At 38.8% G+C, this 18,858-nt stretch overlaps 2 protein-coding genes across 2 annotated transcripts; both read right to left on the bottom strand.

Moving 5' to 3' along the window:
- Nucleotides 1-631: 631 nt before the first annotated feature.
- Nucleotides 632-2,059, bottom strand: LOC117029663 (hemoglobin subunit epsilon-2). The gene is made up of 3 exons (XM_033118879.1): nucleotides 1,968-2,059; nucleotides 1,630-1,852; nucleotides 632-760 (listed from the first exon to the last, which is right to left on the bottom strand). Exons 1-3 carry the CDS (start codon nucleotides 2,057-2,059, stop codon nucleotides 632-634), a joined length of 444 nt encoding a protein of 147 aa, XP_032974770.1.
- Nucleotides 2,060-9,938: 7,879 nt separating this feature from the next.
- Nucleotides 9,939-11,329, bottom strand: LOC117029623 (hemoglobin subunit epsilon). Its single transcript, XM_033118850.1, has 3 exons — nucleotides 11,238-11,329; nucleotides 10,891-11,113; nucleotides 9,939-10,067 (listed from the first exon to the last, which is right to left on the bottom strand). Exons 1-3 carry the CDS (start codon nucleotides 11,327-11,329, stop codon nucleotides 9,939-9,941), a joined length of 444 nt encoding a protein of 147 aa, XP_032974741.1.
- Between the last annotated feature and the right edge of the window lie 7,529 nt (nucleotides 11,330-18,858).

Genomic DNA, 18,858 nt, shown 5'->3' with positions numbered 1-18,858 from the left:
CAGATTCAAACCAAGGCACTCAGTTCGTCATATACTTTAGGGATGGTTCCTCCATTAATACCATTGGAGACACTAGGGAAAATTTTAGCGCATGACCCCTGACTGGGTCTGTGGGAAACCCCAAATTCACTGCACTACAGAGGATAATAATATGTTTTTTGTAGTAAGTAAAAATGAGCTCTATCTTGAGTTTATGCAAATAACAGCATACACAGGACCTATACTGTGAGCTCTAACAGGTCCCTACTCACGATCAAGCATCTTCTTGCATGTCTGGAGAATACCTCTATTCCCCCACTTTTTCTAAAGACATTGTCCAACTCATGAATCTACTTTTTCTTCTTAGGAGTAACTACCTCATCAAGTCCACTCTTATCTTGTAGAATCTCACAAAAGTCTCTTTATCCTCCCAAACTCCCAATCTCCAATACTCCCATTCTTGTAGGAGTGCTTTCTTTTAGCTGAAGCAACATAAAAGATAAAAAGAGAGAGAGAAGACAAGGATATTCCTTATAGAGCATAATTTTTATTTTATTTTTATCATATAGGAGTTAATTCTAGAGGCAAGGCATTGTCCCCTAGTCTTCAGGAGATGAACTCCAGGAGGCACAAACAGAGCTGGACAGGCAATTCAGTGGTACTTGTAAGCCAGAGCATTAGCCACCGCCGTTGTCAGCTTCTGCCAGGCAGCCTGCATCTGTGGGGTAAACTCCCTGTTGAACTGGGTTGCCAAGACAATCACTATCATGTTGCCAAGCAGCTGGGGAAAGAGTGAGGAGAAAAAGAAAAATAGTACAGAGTAAAGCTGGCCTTGCAGCAATAGACACAACACACGTTTCCTTCCTGATAAGAGCCTAAGCAACTTTCAGGGTCATGCTCCCACAAAAGTACATCATTATGGACTTGGCATTGGCTTCAGTGTGACTCCCAGCCATGTACCTCCCGTTGGGCTCTATTCTTCTCCCACTTGCCCTGCCAACTCATGACCCCAAATCATTGCTATGAATTGCTTTTCTCCTTTAGAGACTGTGTCTTTTTTAAAAGTAGGATTATAGTACTGGCAAGGGACCTTAATACGTGCAGTGTAAGTCTCCAGATATTATATATATTCAAATTATTTGGACACTTGTGACAAAAAATTCTATATCTTGTATATAAGAGCATTTAATCACTGCTAATGGTAGGGGTGAGACACAATCACCTATTAAAAAGATTGCTTTTACTTTGCCCTGCTTAGTCCTGCTTGTGCCTTTAAGGACCATGCAGAAATATATTCATCCATTTTTATAGAAATTTTCAGTTAGCAAAGGCAAGATGTTTTCTCCCTGGCTTAATTTGTATTCTCTAGGCCAAAAACATTTAGCTCAATTTTGGCCAGTGCTCTTCACAACATGTATTGTTTCAGAACTATCAGAAGGCCAGTGGTCTCCACTGGTCATGGTAGTTACTCTAGTTGGTCTTACCTGTGACCTTTGAAAGAATCTAACTACCAAAATCTAGCCCTTTCCTGAAATATTACTTTCCCAAAATACCTCTATAGGATAAGACTAAGTGCCTGTGTTTCTTAACGTATAGAGGACACAGATATCTAAGATTAAAGAAGAAAACACAAGCATGTCCTGAACTCACCTTAAAGTTCTCAGGATCCACATGCAGCCTGTCACAGTGCAGCTCACTCAGGTGAGAAAAGGTGCCCTTGAGGTCATCCATATGCTTCACAGCATTTCCGAAGGAGTTCAGCACCTTCTTGCCATGGGCCTTGACCTTGGGGTTGCCCATTATTGCAGTTTCAGAGGATAAGTTCCCAAAACTGTCAAAGAACCTCTGGGTCCAAGGGTAGACAACTAGGAGCCTATGGGATGAACACAGACCAGATAGGAAGTTTGAGTATATAAGAAAACTGACCAATCCCTCTTTCAGGAACACCTTCTGCCTTTCTGCTCCCTTCCCTGGCCACCAGTGCCTACCTTCCCAGAATCTCGCCTCCGGCAACCTCCACATTCACTTTGGCCCACAGGTTAGCAACAGCAGCCTTCTCCTCAGCAGTAAAATGCACCATGGTGTCTGAGAGCTTTCTGGTGATCACAGATGAGCCAGAAGCAAGTTTGTACTGCTGCTTCTCTGTGCGTCCTTTTATTCCTCATTTTTGGCCCCCAGGCCCTTGCTTCTCCCAATGAAATGAGACTATCGGTCAAGAGTGGATTGTCACCACTAGGGTGGGGTTTGGACAAGGGAAGGTCAGCAAGATGGACATTTGTGTAGCTGATAGTGTAGGAGGCTCTATCAGGGGGACTCTGTTCTCTCCCCTATCATGTACTATGCAATTCATATCTCAAGCTCTCCACCACCACTCTCCCTGGTAACCTATAGGCTGACCATGAGGCATGAATAGAATTAGGAAGGGGAAAAATTAGAAATCTGTTGGACATTGTGTCAGGTGTTTACATCATTCTGTTGTTCACCTAGGGTATAAAAGAAGCCACAATTCGACTTGATTTTTCTAAGGCTTAGATGAGGTTCATACTTTTATAATTCTTGTAAACAGGAAAAAAGACCCCAATCTATCATCAGTTTGGAAAAAGGATAGATAAAAACTGGGTAATTTAGAGAATAATTGAGCATTATCTCGTTGTTGTTGATTTCTATTAATAATCTATCCACTTGTGTGAGCAAATTTTTTCACTCTGATTATATAGACAATGTCTCTGGACAATATCATGTATCTACTCATTTGGCTTATTTAGGTGTTGGGGAAAATAGGTGTTCCTGTGTTCAGTGAAGGGAGTATTAGAAGACTCCATGGAAATACATAAGGATTAAAGGAATTGTCTCTAGCGTATACTGGATCCACACTCCCTTTGCTGTGTTTAACTTCTCATATCTCCTCAGGCAGAGGAAATCTTCGTTGTATGCCACACAGTACTGTCGCTGTGAGCAAAGGTACTTTGGTCTCATGCATCTCAAACAAGCATTTATAGGATTAAACAGGACACACTTCCAGTGGGGAAAGGAATGGCTTATGTAATTTTTTTTTCTCTCAGAGGTTATTGTCCCCACATTTTGAGTTCCAGCCTTGTTTGTTTGTTTGTTTGTTTCTCCCAGAGATCAATCTTACAAATAAAACCATATGCTTTAATAATCTCCATGTGTATTGACAGAGGTACTCTAAAATTTAAAGAGTTCAGCCCAATATTATTAGAGCCAAGTTTCTGGTTTTACAAAATAAATCCTTTCTGTCTATTTGATATAGTAATAGACTTTTACCTATTCAGCTTGAAAAAGACTTAAATGTGAAATGTGGAAAAGAATTGCTAAGGTGCCAAAAGCTATTTTACCATGAAAGATTTGATTATCTGTGAGCTTTCAATCCCAAGCTGTACTGATGTGAGCACTTCAGTACAGAGATATAAAGAAAAGAGTTGAATAAATTCCAAAAGGAATTGCTTCAAGAGCAGAGGTCAATGTCCATTTCTCCATCAGGAAAGATGTTGGTATTAAGAAAGAATGTAACTACAATGCCTTCCAGTGCTTTGACAAAACCTCAGATGTGTAGCTTTCTCGCCAAGTGTCTGTGATTTCATATTGTTGGAACAATTGTAACCCTAAGTGTTGCAGCTTTCTATAAGTTTGCTGCGCTGAACCAAGGAAGAAGCTATACTCAGATTTCTTCAGAAATTATGATTCCGTGAAAGAATTGATCAAATAAAAATAGAAATTATGAAGTTACCTGGGAATTTGATTGGAGGAGACCTCTATCTTCAAATTATTTTTCTTCTGACATATCAGACTGCCTAAGATCATAATATTGCAGGCAAAATTCTTTCAGTTCTTGTGATCTCATGTGAAGATTTGCCTGCTCATTGATGGAGACTCAGGAATATCTTAAAGGCCATGAGGATAAAATTTACCAATATCTAAATAGCTATTTTGTAGTTATAAGCAGAAATGTTGTGAGTTCTCACACTCTAAGGATGGGATGGGGACAATTTTATTGGAATGAAGGAGAAGGGTACAGAGCCTGAAGGGAACTCAGATTAGGGTCTCTTTAAGAATGGAGCATTGTGAGATGACTGCAGACAGATATTTGACCTCATTTGATGGAATCAGTGTGGAACCTCTCCTAGGAGGATGACTCAGAGACCAGTGGCCAAGCCTCTGAAAGCCTTAACAAGTGTAAATATGATTCTTAATCATCCTCCATCAAGCTGAGAGACGTCCGTGGTCACTCCCGTCTATGAAAAACCTTCCCATGTTCCCAGAAACTCAGACAGTGATTCCAACAGTCATCGTAACCAGTGATTTTCTCTTTGCTTTCAAGGCAACCTCTTCCAAAGACTTGCTGATGCTTCCTTGTTCATAGCTGTTCTACCCTTCTATTCTTCCCATGTGACTGCCTGAATTCTCACCTAGAAAGCTGGGTCTTTACAAAAGTCATGTAAGGTGTTTTCAAATAGTCTTTAGACAAATATGTTGAGCTACTAATCACTATTGATTGCTCTAGGTACTGGTGATTTTATTTAAGATAAACAATTCAGAGAAGGAAACTGGTTTCATGGAATTGTATTCTGTAGAGTTGGAGATACATAGAATAAGTAAATCAATCAGCAAAATAATTTTATATTATTATTTGCTATGAGGAAAATTAATATTTTTGATGTGAGTGGGACACAATTATGTAAGCAACAATTTATTTAAGGGAGCTGGAGTTATAATGACAGGAAGATGTTTGCTATGTGAAGATATTAAGTAATAAAGTTTCTAGAAGTTGGGATAAACAAATGTAAAACTCCAAGGCAGAAAAACACGCACACTCACACACACAATACTCACATGTACATATATGTAGTTGGTATGTTAGAAAGATATATAGTGGGTCAATGGGACTATATGTAAATAGTAAATAAGGAAGTGGCCACAGATGATGTTATAGAGGTAGCAGCTGCTTAATCTCTTTCACATTATCCTTCAGTGGTGAGGAGTGAGAAGCCAACAGAGAATTTTAATCATGATAATGACATCATCTCTAATCTATTTATACTCTTATCTATAATAAGTTACTATTGAAAGAATACCTTGTTCATTCTAAACTATCCCTGAAATTCAGGTTTTGAATTTGCCATTTTCTCACAAAATGGCCTTTTATTTAAACCAAAGCTCAATTGGCTTCAGTAATGATAGCTATTCTCATAGCTAAATATAAAATAAAAACACTATTTTTAGGAACAAAAAGTTCACATATGTGTATGAATGCATATACATATATATGTAGATAGGTAGAATATATAGAGGACATAAGCATCATCATTAAAAGATAAAACTTATGTAGAAAATTAATTATCTGCATTTAGAGAGTGAAAAAGAAAGCTTTTGTTCCAAGTAGTATACCAAAGATGTTATATGTACTCATTTATTTAACTCTCACAAAATAATCTTTGATGAACTTGTTAAGGAAATTAGGGCTTAAGGTATTTAGTAATATATCTCAGGTCATACAACTAGCAGGTGATGCTCTAGAGTTAAAGCAGGACAATGGCTTTTTATGCCTTAGGGATGGCTCCCCGTTAGTACAATTGACAACACTTAGGGAAGAAGGCCAGTTGTTCCCGATTCTCTTAAGATTAGATTGGGTGCACAATTTAACACTTTTTAAAATAGTAATACGTATCTCTATACAGCATCAAAAGGAATCAGGATAGGATAAAACTAAGTAATTTAGGGCAGGATTGGGTGTTATTCCAGAGCTTTTAATCCATTTAATAGTCAATGTAATTATCTGAGCAAAAGATAATCTCTTTGAGTCACTGGACAATAGTCTGTGGCAGATTTCATACATCTACCAATTTGTGTCAGAAAACACAGGTATTCACGTGCTGGGGGAGAAGGGTGCTCAAGTGTTCAATGTATAGAGTAGTAGAAGATTCCATGGCATAGGCTGCTGATTAAGGGAACTGCCTCTGGTGGGTGCTGGATCTACTCTCCGCTACTGTTTCACTTTTCCATTACAAATGTTGCTCTCATTTCTAATCAGGGAGAGGTAGTTTCAATGGCAATATTCCACATGTGACTGCTCCTGTGACCTAAGGTTCTTTGGTTTCATATATCTCAAACATTTATAGAACTAGACAGGTTACACTTCCAGTGGGGGAGGAAATGGTTCATTTTATATTTTTCTCTGAGTCTATTACTCTTGCATTTATAGCTCCTGGAAGTTAGTTTATTTGTTTCCCCCGAAACAAATCCTTAGAAAAATAACCATTAAGAATACATCTCCATGTGTACTTAGAAGGTATTGTAAAATTTAAAGAGTTCAACTCAATGTTAGAGCTGAATTTCTGCTATGAGAGAAGTAATCCTTTCAGTCTACTTGATATAGTAGAGAGGCTGTTTTTTGTTCTTAGGAAAATGAAGATTTAATGTGAAAGAAGGATAAAAATTTGAGGCAGAGTGGTGAACACACAATGCAATATATAGATGATGTATTATAGAATTGTACAATTTGAATCCTATATAATTTTACTAACCGATGTCACCCCAATAAATTAAATAAAAATTATTTTTTAAAAAAAGTATTTGAGGCAGAACCAAGAGGATTCTCTTCAAGATCAGAGATCAGTGAAATGAAGAAAATAAAGAGGCTTAGTACAGCCAGGAAACCCACTGAGAACTTGCTGAAGCTTTGGACATCTGGTTTGATTATTTGCCCCTGTGATGATCTGATGATCATATAAAAAAGCCTATTAAGAAGTTACCTATGCATTTTTATTACATGGTACCTTTATCTTCAAATTATTTTATCCTCTAACTTACCAGGTTGCCTGATTATAATTATAATAGCATAGGTAAAATCCTTTCAGTCTTCATAATCTCATGTACTGTCTATGTCTGTTCATTGATGGGGATGACTACAAGTCCAGGAGAATGACATTTATCAAGATATCAGCAGTTATTTTCCAGTTATAGCCATAATCATTTGTGACCTCTCACAACCTAAGAGTATGTCTGGTATATTTTTATCGGTATGGAGTCAGAAGATACAGAACCTGAGGGGACTCCAGATTACAGTCTCTTGAAAACAGGAGGTCTGTGAGATGAGTGTATATAGATTTTTAATTCAATAACTCTTTGTTGAATAACTGCATGTCATAATTGTTTTAAATACTGGGGACTTAAGATAAATGAGGAAAAGAAAAAAACTATTTCCTTAACACTTATGATTTGGAGGGGACGATATAGAAAATGAATAAGTAAACAATTAACAAAATAATTTCAGATATTATCATTTGCTATGAAGAACATTAATACCTGTACTTAATGAAAGAGGGGCATGATTACATCAGAAATAGTCTCTCTAAGGAGGTAGTATTTGAACTGGGGCCAGACTGAAAAGAAGGAATCTGCCATGGGAAAATAGTGAGATAGAAAGTCTGAAAATTGGAATAGTGATTCCAAACCTCTGAGGAAGGTAAGCAAACATTTGGTATGTGAGAGATATGAATAATGGGCAAATGTGGTTGATATGTACATAGTAAAGGTGAAAGTGGCACAATATGCTGTTGCAGAGAAAGCATAATCCTAATAATTTAGAACTTGTCTTCAGTGGTAAGGAGTGAGAACCTCTTTATGGGATTTTAATCCTGGTGATGACATAATCTCTAAACCCTCTGTACCCTTAGCTAGATTAATATTCCCAGAATATCCTGTTCACCACAACATTATTTTGCTCAGATGGCTTTTATTACCTATCAACAATAATTAGTCATCCTTTTATCTATTAAAGATCTGAGTCATCCAGACTTTTTTGTATGCATGTGTGTGTGGGTGTGTTTCGATTATAAAGTTGTTTTTAATTATGTTGTCTTAAATTGACTAACTCTAGAATCCTAAGGGAGAAAGAATGTATCTTCTGTCCATTACTCCATCATTACCATCCTTGACTCCTTGACATTGAGATTCAGATTAATAGCTGAGGGGCAAAAAAGAAGAGGAGAGGTTGATTGATTAAAAATGTATATTGCATCATGATATCTGACCACTGAAGTGTACACTGAAGCTGAAGCTGAATAATAATGAATGTCAACTATAATTATATATATATAATTACAGGATGTGGAGTACAGCATAGGGAATAGAGTCAGTGGAATTGTAACAGCTACATACAATGTCAGAGGGGTAGTAGATTGGGGGAGAAATGTTATCACTTTGTGAGGGGTGTAAATGTCTAACTATTACATTGTTTTGTACAACCGAAACTAATTTAAAAAAATGTGTGTTGCTCTCATTTGTTGACTGACTGTGTAAAAAGGTTTAGTGCCATGAATAGCCTCTGTTTACTCAGTTTAGGAGCATAATGAGAGACTATAGGGCTCATTGACAGCCAGCAACTGCAATAATCATTGGTCTCTCATCCCCATTGTGGAGACAGAGGTCAAATTAGAAGGTAATTCACAAGGACAAATTCTCATCAATGTGTGAGGGCAATGAAATGCTTAAAAGAGTTGAATTTCTCAAGATATGATACTCAAACTTGTAAAGTGTGAAGATCTCAAGCTTTGATCTGAGAGCTTGAGTCAAGGCCTGAAGGTCAAGACTTCCTGAGCAACCTAGCAATAGCTTCCTTAAGAGTAATTCAGTTAATGCCATTCCTACACAAGTGTCCCCAGGTCAGCAAATGGCCTCTTCTTGTTAGATTTACCCAAGCTGAGAGCTTTTACTCATCTACCACCACCTGCTTCCTTCTTATCTATCCCAGCCAATTAGATACAATGACCTCACTGTACCTTTGTTCATCTTTCTCTTTTTGCAGACCTCACTGCTCTTCTTGAGTTTAGGCCATTATGTTTGACCCCCTGAATTAGCATCCATTTCTAGTCTCTGCACTTTTGAATTCATTTTGTGTGCATTAAGTATTTCCCCCTCAATCTTATTCCTTGAGTCATTTAAAGTTCTAAAAATATTTACTGTTTACTCTGCCAATAGCATAACAATAACTTTTTTATGTTTTCAGGGCCTTGCATTATCTAGTCTTTTCTAATACTTTGCCTATGTCTTACTCTCTTTGCTACTTCCAATGAGCCATTTCCATGCAAGTCACCAAGCCCTAGCTTGCTGGTTTTAGACTATAAGCTTTTGTTAATATCGTGTCTCCTGCGTGAAGTCTTGGCCATTCTTCCCCCACCCCTCAAAATCCACACAATGTCCTCACTCTAACTTTATTTTAATGCATGTTACATTCAATCAAAAGATAATGCACAATGATTTCATGTGTCTCAGTCTTGCCTCCCCAGTAAGACAGTGCAATCCTTCAGGACAGTGCAAGCTATTGTTGGTTCATAGAGACTTTTTCTGGAAATCTCCCAGCCATCTCTTAACTCATCTTTTTATCTCCAATTCAATCTCACAAGATGTATGACAAGTTAGTTGACTCAAATGTACATTACGGCAAATTGAAATAGTAACCTGAGCCTAGACCTGGGATCCCTACAAAACATTTTATTTTAACACTGAATTCTGACTTGTACCATAAATCTCCTTTATTTCCCCCCTTAGGCACTGTTTACCACCTCATTCCTTCCACTTTATAGAAAGTTTTTGTCACAGTGCCCTATAAGTCTCTTCTAACTTAACTAACCCTTTCCCCACCCCAGAAAACTTCTTCCTCATCTTGCCATCTTCCCATATCCTGTAGAATCCTCCCATAATTCACATTTCTCAAAGGAGTTCTCATTTTTTCTTATGTCTCTCCCCACCCCTCAGTCAGTGAGACTTTTCTCCTCTAACACAAGAGTAAAAGATGGAGAAAGTACAATATTAATTTCTGATTACTGAACAGAATGTACTTTATTCAACAGAAGCTGTGCTGTCAAGGCCAAAACTCAGTCCCAATGTGTGGAAAGAGAGAATGGGAACACAAATGGGAACTGGTGAACTGGAAAGAGGACTCAGTGGTATTTGTGGGCCAGAGCATTGGCAACACTGGCCACCAGCTTCTGCCAAGCCGCCTGCACCTCAGGGGTGAATTCCTTGCCAAAATGAGAAGCCAGAATAATCACCAGCACGTTGCCCAGGAGCTGTTAGGTGAAAGACAAAATGACAAATAGGCATGTTGAGTAGAAGTTTCAAAAAAAAGTTGTAGAAAAAATAGCTTAATATCTACACTCCTGCCAACTCTGTACCTTAAACTGCCCCAAGGGTTGTGCCTACACAATAAACTCAGATAACCTAGTCCTTAATTTCGATTCATTTTTTATGTGCCCTTTATTCAACATTCTGTCCACCTATATCCACCCTCACTCCTGTTTCACCATTTTCATTTACATCTCTCCCTCTCTCATTTACCAATTGTCTAATTCCTATAATCACAGGATTCCAAGATTTCGCGGGCTGCAGAGTGAATTTACTTAACGTCTCCAACCAATGTCAGAACAAGCCTCCACTTACTCACAATACTGACAAGTAATTGAGCATACTTTAGAAAAGTTGTATTTTTGAGATATTTGGTCTAAAATTCTTTCTCCAAAATCTCTTCCTAAATTTCAGTCACCAGGAACCATATAACATAAGGCATTTTTCTTTCCTTGAGACAGGCCTTTATCTACCCAAAGCCAAATTCCATCCCTCCTTAAGAAAGTTTGTTATTTTCTGATGTTATTCTCTAGGATAAACACATCCAGTTCTGACAAATTTCCTGAAAAATTTTAAGCAAATCCAGGCTGTTAGTCACTCTTTCTTGTCACTATTCCTGAGTGAAGATGTTTATGCCCACTGCTCTCTTAACACCATAACCCATAATTTCTTAGATTTTTGTCAGTTTTCCCAATCAAAGACTCAACTACCATTATAATCCCGAATTAAAAAAACAAAAAGGAGCACACGAACTTCTCCTGAACTCACCCTGAAGTTCTCAGGATCCACATGCAGCTTGTCACAGTGCAGCTCACTCAGCTTAGCAAAGGTGCCCTTGAGGTTGTCCATGTTCTTAATAGCATCTCCGAAGGAAGTCAGCACCTTCTTGCCGTGGGCTTTGACCTTGGGGTTACCCATTATGGCAGAGGAAGAGGACAGATTGCCAAAACTGTCAAAGAACCTCTGGGTCCAGGGGTAGACAACCAGGAGCCTATGAGATGGAACAATATGAGGTGGAAAATCAGAGACTTACAAAAATCTTAAAAGACTTCCCTAGTCATTTTTCCAGGCTTATATTCACTGTCCTTTCCCATGCATTGAATCCCAGTTCTTACCTGCCCAGGGCCTCGCCTCCAGCCTCTTCCACATTCATTTTGCCCCACATATTAGCGATAACAGCCTTCTCCTCACCAGTAAAATGCACCATGGTGTCAGGTCTGAGAGCTTACAGAGACCACAGAGGTGTCAGAAGGTATGTCTGCTGCTAGAAGGAGTGGCCTTTTATTCTGTACTGCTAATATTCTGACCCCCTTCTCTCCCTAGTACTTGGAAATCATTGGTCAAGGTTGAGCTCTGTCCCTCAGGGGTGGAGTCAGGTCAGGAAAGGGTCAGCAATAAAGAAGGTACTCTGGCTTGTGATAATGTGTTTGATTCCTGAGACACCCTTCCTTTGTTGGCTCCCCCTTCATCCTGAACACAATTTTTCATTCATTCCTTCTCTTGTCTCCCCATGTCATTCTCCAGGATGACATCCATCTCTCCCATTCTCCTTCTCCAAAGAAAACTCATAGAGAGGAACTATGTCCAAGATAGGGAGAGAGTTCCAGTCAAAATAGTTTAATATTTGGGTTAAGGATGGTGACAGGGACAATAACAGGGTAAAAAAAAAATACAATTGACACAGAATCTCAGCCAATTCTAGGTTTCTCTCTCTCTCTCTCTCTCTCTCTCTCTCTCTCTCTCTCTCTCTCTCTCTCTCTCTCTCTCTCCCTCTCACTCTTCCTAGCTCTCTTAAGGAGTGGCTTATAACTAAGCCTCTGGATCTTAGTTTTCCAAAGGACAAAACACATACATAGTTACTTCAGAAAGATGAACAGAGTAGCAAAGGATAAACAATGGAACTAATACATCCATCCCAAAATACAATGCCTGAGGGTGATTTCACAGAGAGGACTGACAGAATAAGCTTATATCTCATGCTTCTCAGGTACCCTCTCTCTGCCCATATCTCTATGACTACAGAGGAAACAAGCTATTTGGGGGAGATTGCCCTGAGCTCTCTTCTTGATTTTATGTCCTACTTATACTTCTTTATAGCAGTGAGACAGCTGAGGAATCTGAAATTATTTAAAACCAGGATTTGTGATCAAACTGAGGAATAAATGAATCGATGATAATCAGGGTAGGAGTTGGAGTATGTTTAATGTTTGTTGTAGTCATAGATATCAGAAGCTTCAAATTTATTTAGTGTCCTTGTTTTTTAGATGTCCCTGTTTTCTTTGGGCTTCCCTAAGAATTCATCACAAAATAGAGTATGCACCTGTAGCACTTTCAGTTGTATTCCACTGTTATTATACTCAAGTCCTGTTGATACGGTGGTGAGGAATGTTGGAGAAGAAGCGTTCTATAAGTGTATAGTTAGATCTCAGTCTTTAGTGGACCAGTTTTCTTGAGCTGTGACCTTCACATGTGTTTCTTAGCTTTTTCTCTCTTAAGAAAGACAGGAAAAACTCTCTGAGTTAGACCACATAGCCTAGGATGACAGGTCTAGGGCAAGAAAGAAGATATTTGATCACTGAAGTAAAAGAACAGTGAATAAACAAGAAACAGTTGGATACTCAGTGAAGAATAACCCTTGGGTAAAAAAAAGAGTTTGTTTGTTTTAATCCACAGAGATAGGGTTCTGTGTTTCCAAGGAAATTTTTCTATAGATCTACAGTGTGAGGACTGACTTTTCCTTATATCTTGGGTATGAGGATCAGACATTGACAGAGCCCAGGAGATAAGAAGGGTATCTCAAGACCAAGAGTTTGGAAAACAAGCCTCTCCATTAAGTAAGAGCCTATGATTATGCCCCATTCTCCTTCCAATTCAGAGTGTAGACACCAGTCTTCTCTTGGATTCAGAGTATGGGGTTTATCCTCCTCCTCTGCCCTCACACCCATTGCAGGCCCATAACCCCTCCTCTGAACTTGACATTTGAGACCAGAGCTGGCTTGACTCCAAGGATCTGGTCCATTCTTTGATCTCTTATTGCTGAAAGTTGTGGGAAAGAACTTTAAAGAAAGGTTACAAGGTTGAAAGGCAGCTCAGTACGAGGCTTATGAATTATGGTTATGAAGCCAAGTAGGCTGAATGTAACCTCATTATAGCTTAGGTGTTTCTTGATTCAAGCTAAATTATGTCAGCTGCTCATTTTGAACTACTTTATTTATGTCTCTTATGGGATGGAAAACAATGATTATTGTCTTCCCTTCCTCGATGAAAAACCCAAAGTTTAGAAACATAAGTGACATGGTTATCCAGGATAGATCAAAAAGATTAAATGGTCAGGAAAAATAAACAGTAAGAATAGTCACTTGTTACTAAAAAAATAATAAAATAAAACAACACATTATAATAATAGGACAATAAATGAAAGGACTTTTGAAAAAAAAAACTCCAAGATTTATAAAGATTAATTCCTGCCTCTCAGGGTATCCTGTAGAATTTGTATTTTGTAACTCCTTTGCAGAATCTTAAGAAACGCAAGATGCCTCTTTTCAGCTGGGAAAAAAAAAAAACCACACAAGTATTTCCTTAAATCTTGCTAGCTAATTTATGATATCTATACTTACCCTATGAATCAAATATTGTATTATCTGCAGGTGTTATTAATGTGGAGACCTGTATAAATAACATTGCTATTAGGTAAAACAGGTCTTTGACACTACTGCACATTTTTCATAGTATTACCTGAGAAAAATTACTTCCAATGGTATTTTTCATGGATTTCTGGGCAAGGGGGCAGAGTATGTAAACTCCATGCTTGCATCCTTTCAAGACCACATCAAAAATTACAACTAAACTACAGAACAACCATCACTGAGAATCACCTGAAGTCTAGCTGAGCAGAAGTCCTAAAACTAAGGATATACAGAAGAAGCCATGTCAAGACTGGTTGGGGCAGGACAGAGATGCAAAACAAGGTGGTCCCCATTCAACTTGTTGCAGTTAAAGATCAGAAGGTATATTTCAGCTGCAGAGGTCCCCCATGAGGAGCAAGCGGCCCCAACCCTACACCAGGCTCCCAGCCCAGGGTTCCAGTGCTGGGAAGAGAAGTGCCCACAACTTCTGGCTGTGAAAAACAGCGGAGATTATGGCTGAGTGAGTCGGAGGGTGGACGAAGTCCCAGACATTCCTCTTAAAGGGCATGTGCAAGGACTTACTTGCTGATGGACTCATTCACCAAACTCCAGCACTGGAACAGCAACTTGAAAGCAACTATAGGAAAAAAACTGAGTTGTCTGGCTGCAGGGCAAGGGCTGGAGGGGCAGCTGTCTCCCAGACAAAATTTTTGGCATAAGACATTATTCCTTTGTTGAGGCCTCCTTTCACCCACTGTGCAGATGCAGGCAGCCACTATATCTGAGTCTCCATCAACCTGGCTAACACCATTCTCCCTGCCCTGGAGATTTCCTGAGACCTCACCCCACCCAAATTGTGGGCACACAAAAGCCTCTTCAAATGGCTTTTCCATGCAAATGGCCTGTCTTGGCTCATGCTTCAGAATTCTTAAAATCTCTCAAAGATCCACAAACCCCAAACAAGCACAATCTGGCCTTGGCATGCCCCATGCCCCTTGCTAAGCAACCCAATTCCAGTACTAGCAGCAACCAGCTTCATTGCTCAGCTCAGCCTCTCCCAGGTACCCCAAAATCCAGCACAGGTGGTAACCATCTACAGATTATTTTGTGGCCCATGCCAGGTGACCCTAAAGAGGGCACAGGTTGTCGCTGAACCTGACCTGTGGCATGGGCCCTCTCAGGAGGCTCTGAGGCTGGCACACCTGATGGCTGGCTTCAGACCATGCCCAAGCATCATCTCCAGAGACAATACACCTAAAGTGAAGACTGGGCAGGCACCAGAGCCCTGCTGAAGCAAATCCTATTCAACAGGATCAGCCCTTGCACAAGTCTCCTCCACTGTAGTCACAGCCAGTCCTTAAACCAAATCAGCCCAAGGGTCATCCCTCCCACTGATGGGCAAAGAGCAACCAAGACTGAACTACTACAACAGGAGGGCACACACAATCCACACAAGGGCCACACCTGCAGCACCTGGCTCAGGTGACTAGTAGACTGCACCACTAGGCCCCAGAGGACACCTACTATGTAGGACCACTCAACTAAGATACAGAGACATAGCAAATCTACCTAATACATAGAAACAAACACAGGGAGGAAGCCAAAATGGGGAGACAAAGAAAAATGTCCCATATAAAAGAACAGAACAAAGCTCCAGAAAAAGGACTAAGCAAAATGGAGACAAGCAATCTACCAGATGCAGAGTTCAAAACACTAATTATAGGGATGCTCAATGATCTCAGTGAGAACTTCAACAAAGAGATAGGAAACATAAAAGAACCAATCAGAAATAAAGAATACAATAACTGAAATAAAAAAAAATACATTAGAGGGAATCAACAGTAGATTAGATGAAACAGAGGCTCCAACCATCAATTTGGAAGATAAGGTAGCAGAAAACACTCAATAAGGATATCTAAAAGAAAAAAGAATCCAAAAATATGAGGATAATTTAAGGGACCTCTAGGACAACATCAAGTGCACCAACATTCTCATGATAGAGCTACCAGAAGGAGAAGAGAGAGAGCAAGGAATTGAAAAACTATTTAAAGAAATAATGATGGAAAACTTCCCTAACCTAGAAAAGGAACTAGATATACAAGTCCAAACAAGATGAATCCAAAGAGGTCCACACCAAGACACATCATAATTAAAATGCCAAAGATTAAAGACAAAGAAATAATTTTGCATTATTCATGGTAACCAAGTAATGAAAACAACCAAAGTGTCCTTCAATAGATGATTGATTGGAAAAAGATGTGGTACATATACACAATGAAATATTACTTGACCATGAGAAAAAAAGAAATACTACCATCTGCGACTTCATGGGTAAATCTTGAGATTAGCATACTAAGCAAAATGTCAGAAAGAAGAAGTTGAGAACCATGTGATTTCACTCATATGTGGGATATAGAACTGAAAGCAACAAACAAACAAGACAAACAAAAACTCATAGATACAGACAACAGTTTAGTGGTTACCAGAGGATAAGGGGGAAGGGGATGGTAGAAGAGGGTAAAGGAGATCAAATATCGATGATGGAAGGAGAACTGACTCTGGGTGATGAATACACAATGCAATATATAGATGATGTATTATACACTTGAAACCTATATAATTTTACTAACCAATGTCACCCCAATAAATTTAATTAAAAAGAAGAAAAAAGAAACACACTAAGTGTATGGTTGAATGTTGTATAATCAATAATATAACTTAGGAAAAATAAACAGAATTCTGTGCATCACTAAAAAAAATAATAAAAATAAATTTAAAAAAGAAATAGATGGGATCAAAGGTTTTGCTAGGTATTGCATTATCCAGAATAAACTGAGAATTATGAGTAGTAGCAATTTCTTGAGCTGCCATGCAGGAAGCCAATGAATATTTTCTGTTATGATTGCAAAGAATGAGAAAATACACCACAACTTGTGATCAAACAACGCTACTTCTATCTAAACACCGTGTCTCTGCATTCTCTCTCAATAAGGTTATATGTTACTCTGAACCAGAGCTGGGTTTCATTCTCAGAGTGCCTTCTTTCAAAAGTTAGTGGCTTACAGCACATTACAGGACATTGAAGATTTGACTGACCCCTGGGACCACTTCGTTTAAGGCATAGCCATACATATATGAACGTTAATTAATCGAGAGGCATCTTCACTGTGAAAAGGAAATGGAAAACCAGAGCAGCCACTTATTGCACTTTTCTATGTGATGGACCTTGAAAGTTTAAGTTAAATCTGGCAACTTAGAAAAGTCACAAATTTCTGCTTTTCCTCTGAAATGTAGCTTTACTTTCTTGATTTCCTTGATGTTTTTTGACCGTAAGTAAAATTGCCTTCATTTACTTTTATGATTAAAATTCCAGGAAATCCCTAGTGTTTCTGTTTACTTTAAATAGTATTGCTAATGTACTCTATGAACTAAGAACAACATAGAAAAATTTTCTGGAATGGTAGGAAGGAATGACACTGCTGTTAGAGCCAGGGCTTTGTAATTTTCCTTTTCCTCAGTTTACTGCACAATCATAGGTCACTGGTCCATATCTCAGGGCTCTGACTCAAGACATAAGTCAAGTAGAAATTTATAAACTTTGTTTAAATGTAATACCTCTGAATTATTCATAAACTCAATATGTAAATTTCCACCGTAGGTTGATTTAGATAGGTCTCTTCCAGGCATAGGACTTAGAATTCTGTATCCAAAAATGAAAGAAAAAGATCGAGCTCTATGCTAAAACTCCACCTCACTGCTAGAAGATTGGGAAGTCTTTGACTTGGTGACTTTTGAAACTGGGACCAGTTTTTTGTATGGCCTAGTGGGGGCAGTTAATGATTGTTCCTCCCCCAAACTCCTTTTAGCTCTTGCTAATTAATTCTAGCCCCATAGGGGTTCCTCTGGAACCATTTTTCCACAGCTCCCATCCTACTGAATCTGAGGCATCTGTGAGGTAAAAGAAAGCCTTAGGTTCCTAAACCAACAAGGTACTATAGCTTTTCTCTGTACAGGAGCCTCATGCAGGCCCTAACATCACCAGGCTTTCCCCGTACCTTTATTTTTGTTTTGTCTGTTTGTTTTGTTTCTCCTTTTTCTTCTTCTTCTGTTATTCATTTGTTTTCTGGGGTCGTGGGGGGGGCATTATTTTGTTTTGTTTTTTATTAACAGAAACAGACAGATTCAGTGTTTCTCTCCTTCTGGGGACTGGAGATAGTTGGGTGGGATCAGAAACTGTGGGTATAGATAAGGGCTCAGGGCTACACAGAGCTGTGGCAAGGGAGGGAACTAACTAAAGACAGTGAGAGCCAGAGTGCTTCTCTTACTGCCTTCAAATATCCCATCCTGGGTTCCTACATAAGAAGATAAATGGAAGAGATTGTGGATTAGCAAATGAGGGTCCTAAATGGTTAACTGCTCAGAAATGTCTAACGAATAATGCTCCATTTTGTGTGGGTTTATAAGCATGTGAATATTGTCAAAATATGAAGGCTACAATGACCAACTAACATTCAAATCTCAGGAAATCAGGGGAATAAATTGCATTCTTTCAATTCAATTGAGATTAAAAATAAATTTAGTGACAAAAAAAGAGAGTCTCAAAGTCACCTGAAAGAGACAAAATGACTTCCAGGCCAGAAGCTCTTAATTATAATCTTATGGAATGTTCTGATGTATAAAGAAAAGTGTGTCAATCGTAGAGAGTTGGCCTACAAGGGAAATATAGGAAAAAAAGGAAGGTTGTCAAAAAGTTTGAAGAATTTCAAGTCAGTAACAGCAGATCATTCAACCAGACATGGGGCCCTTCTAAGTACAGGGTCCTGTATGACTGCACATGTCAGACACCCACGGAGATGGATCTTCTTTTCCTTTAAAAAGCTATGATCTGGTTGGAGAAAGAAACAAGAATAAATCCAACTACATGCAAATCATATTTAATAAGTACAATGAAATGCAAACTCTTGAGAAGGTGGAACTATGGAAAACATAGCTCCTGATAAACTTGGGAGTTGGAGCAAGGAGTGAAGAAACTAGAATGAGTAAGGATTATGAAAGATCAAAAGTTCTAGGTAACACAGAGACAGAAAGAAGATTGTTGGTTGCCTAATTC

The sequence above is a fragment of the Rhinolophus ferrumequinum genome, chromosome 11 (assembly GCF_004115265.2).
Source record: "Rhinolophus ferrumequinum isolate MPI-CBG mRhiFer1 chromosome 11, mRhiFer1_v1.p, whole genome shotgun sequence".
Classification (NCBI taxonomy): Eukaryota; Metazoa; Chordata; class Mammalia; order Chiroptera; family Rhinolophidae; genus Rhinolophus; species Rhinolophus ferrumequinum.
The sequence above is the reverse complement of the archived record's forward strand: the minus strand, read 5'-3'. Positions and strand labels throughout refer to the sequence as shown.

Coding starts and splice junctions, on each gene's coding strand:
- LOC117029623 (XM_033118850.1), bottom strand. CDS start 11,329: ATGGTGCATTTTACTGGTGAGGAGAAGGCTGTTATCGCTAATATGTGG. Junction 11,114..11,237: donor GGAGGCGAGGCCCTGGGCAG/GTAAGAACTGGG, acceptor TCCATCTCATAG/GCTCCTGGTTGTCTACCCCT. Junction 10,068..10,890: donor TGGATCCTGAGAACTTCAGG/GTGAGTTCAGGA, acceptor TTCACCTAACAG/CTCCTGGGCAACGTGCTGGT.
- LOC117029663 (XM_033118879.1), bottom strand. CDS start 2,059: ATGGTGCATTTTACTGCTGAGGAGAAGGCTGCTGTTGCTAACCTGTGG. Junction 1,853..1,967: donor GGAGGCGAGATTCTGGGAAG/GTAGGCACTGGT, acceptor TTCATCCCATAG/GCTCCTAGTTGTCTACCCTT. Junction 761..1,629: donor TGGATCCTGAGAACTTTAAG/GTGAGTTCAGGA, acceptor CTCTTTCCCCAG/CTGCTTGGCAACATGATAGT.